Genomic DNA, 2,502 nt, shown 5'->3' with positions numbered 1-2,502 from the left:
ATAAATACTTGTAAGTTACAATTAGAGTTAAGTATCATCATTCTAGAAAACTAAATCACAACATAACGGAGAGTTAAATTAAAAAGAAAAAAGAAAAAAGGAATTAATTAGTGGGTTATAAATAGTTTGTAACAACCAATTCATTTAATGTCATAATAAATTTACGTAAATTTATACTTTGCTTTCAACGTGGCTAAAGAGACAAAGAGGAGGAACCTCCCACTTTATACTTTTTTCTGCCACATTGAGCTGCAAAGTGGGAGAGTAAAGGGAGGGATATGCTGCCCCTGTTTTTCCACTTCCTAGCCCTTCTGGCTCACGCCAGCTCGGTGAGGCCCCAACAACTCCAACCCAAAAACATATTCATCTTAGCCGGACAAAGCAACATGGCCGGACGTGGAGGAGTGGTTAACGGCGTCTGGGACGGCATCGTCCCTCCCCAGTGCCAGCCCAACCACTCCATTCTCCGCCTCAGTGCAAACCTCACTTGGGTTCTAGCCCACGAGCCCCTCCACGCCGACATCGATGCCAACAAGACCAATGGGGTCGGACCGGGCATGGCTTTCGCCAACGCTGTCTTGTCCAAAGACCCCACTTTTGGGGTCATTGGTCTGGTCCCCTGCGCGATCGGAGGGACTTCGATAAGCGAGTGGGGCAGAGGGACTTCCCTCTACAAAAGCTTGCTGAGGAGGGCTCAGGCTGCGCTGCAAGATGGCGGCACAATTCAGGCGCTTCTCTGGTATCAAGGCGAGGCAGACACAGTGACTAAAGAAGCTGCCGATGCATATCAGGCTAAATTGGAGAGCTTTTTCTCTGACGTCCGAGAAGATTTGAAGTCTCCAATGCTCCCAATAATCCAGGTACGTATAATATTTTGTCTTCTAATTTTATTTTTCCCCTGTTTCCGCAGTCCTCATCCCTGCAAAGTGCAAATGGATTGAGTCATATTATTACAAGCTAGATGGTCTAAGTTATGTGACATAAATATTTCTTGTTATATACACCACTTGGAAGAAGTAATATATAGAAAATTGTAAATTTGTCTTGCTTATTGATGATCCTCAATACAAAAGCAAGAATTCAAGAATTACTAAATATGGTTTGTTGGAGTATTTTGTATTGGTTAATGTTTTTTTTTGGAGAACAGACAAAGATAATAACATATTCTGACTGCCTGCAGCAATTTAGTAAGAATAATTTTTGAACAATTGTTGGGTGACAACACAAGAAACGGTGAGTCAGGAGTTGGCGCAAGTGTTTGATAAATTTAACATATGACAAAACCAAATAATAAAAGAGCAAGTTGCATTTTAAAATTGTTGAATTATTAACGTTGGTAGTTTCTCGGTAGGTGGCTCTGGCATCAGGCTCTGGACCTTTTGTGGACATTGTCAGAGAAGCTCAGCTGGGAATTGACCTTTTGGACCTCCGAACCGTTGATGCCAAGGGTCTGCCGCTTGAACCGGATGGTCTGCACATCACCACGCAAGCCCAGGTTCAACTAGGGCAGATGTTGGCTGATACATTCCTTCAATTGCTTCCCAGTGGTCGCCCCATCCTCAGCCCTATTCATAGCAGTGCTCCCATAAGGTGTTCCAATTTTGTTGGTTCCATTATTAAGATGTATCAGCATTATCCTATCAGATAGCTTCTGCAGAAGTGGGAAAATAATAATTTAATTTTATGATATATTACTAGACACCTTTTTTTTTTTGGGTTTTTTTTGGTTGGATCAGAATAGGAAGCTTCATTAATCTTCATACTAAGAGCTTCCCACTACTCATCTACAGGAAGAATAGGTGCTATGTGACTTGATTATCTATAGTTATGCATTTTGGATTTCTATATAAAATGGCTAATCAAATTCCTACAAAATATTTTCGTTCGATTCCCTAAATCAAATGCATGTTGCATTTCATCTATATTCATTTACAATGCTTACCCAAATACAAGGAAGTACCGTAGATGAATGTATAAATTTTTAATTACTTTCTCTTTTCTTGCCTATTTTTCTTTATTCATTAATTTCCCCTTTCTCACCCTATTATTAAAAATGAATAGAGAATTTTTTAAAATTATTTTAATAGAATAGAGAAGAATTTAAATAAACGGAATATGTAACAAAAGACTGACTCTAGAATGACTTAGAGACGGACTCTTTATTCTTTCAAAATTAACACGAATATAAATTCTATAACTCCCATAGTCCTATTCCATTGAGAAAGGCATAGGGTGGAAAGATTGACTAGAGTTGAATTATGATTGCCTGATTGGTGGCAATGATGGACCAACTAACAACCACCAAACTATTCAAAGACATTGATAAAGAGGCCAGGAAGGGGTTAAACGATAAAATTGTAAGACAATTTATGAAAACTGCTACATTGCTATATGGTCTTTTGTCTAAAATTGTATTGACGCGTGACGACCATATTGGGCAACTAGTGTGTGTAGGGTTATTGGTTACTGCTGCCTATTGACCAAAACAACAAGTTAATTGGC

The 2,502-nt window shown here is 39.2% G+C and overlaps 1 protein-coding gene across 1 annotated transcript; it reads left to right on the top strand.

Annotated features, from left to right (window-relative positions):
* The first annotated feature begins 222 nt into the window (after positions 1-222).
* LOC132166149 (probable carbohydrate esterase At4g34215) lies at positions 223-1,850 on the top strand. The gene is made up of 2 exons (XM_059576922.1): positions 223-860; positions 1,352-1,850. Exons 1-2 carry the CDS (start codon positions 279-281, stop codon positions 1,646-1,648), a joined length of 879 nt encoding a protein of 292 aa, XP_059432905.1. The 5' UTR covers positions 223-278; the 3' UTR covers positions 1,649-1,850.
* The last annotated feature ends 652 nt before the right edge of the window (positions 1,851-2,502 follow it).

Source organism: Corylus avellana, chromosome ca11 (genome assembly GCF_901000735.1).
Source record: "Corylus avellana chromosome ca11, CavTom2PMs-1.0".
NCBI lineage: Eukaryota > Viridiplantae > Streptophyta > Magnoliopsida > Fagales > Betulaceae > Corylus > Corylus avellana.
The sequence above is the reverse complement of the archived record's forward strand: the minus strand, read 5'-3'. Positions and strand labels throughout refer to the sequence as shown.

Excerpts from the sequence above, each read along its gene's own strand:
- LOC132166149 (XM_059576922.1), top strand. The coding sequence starts at position 279 with ATGCTGCCCCTGTTTTTCCACTTCCTAGCCCTTCTGGCTCACGCCAGC. Across the intron at positions 861-1,351 it reads CAATGCTCCCAATAATCCAG|GTGGCTCTGGCATCAGGCTC; the intron begins GTACGTATAATA and ends GTTTCTCGGTAG.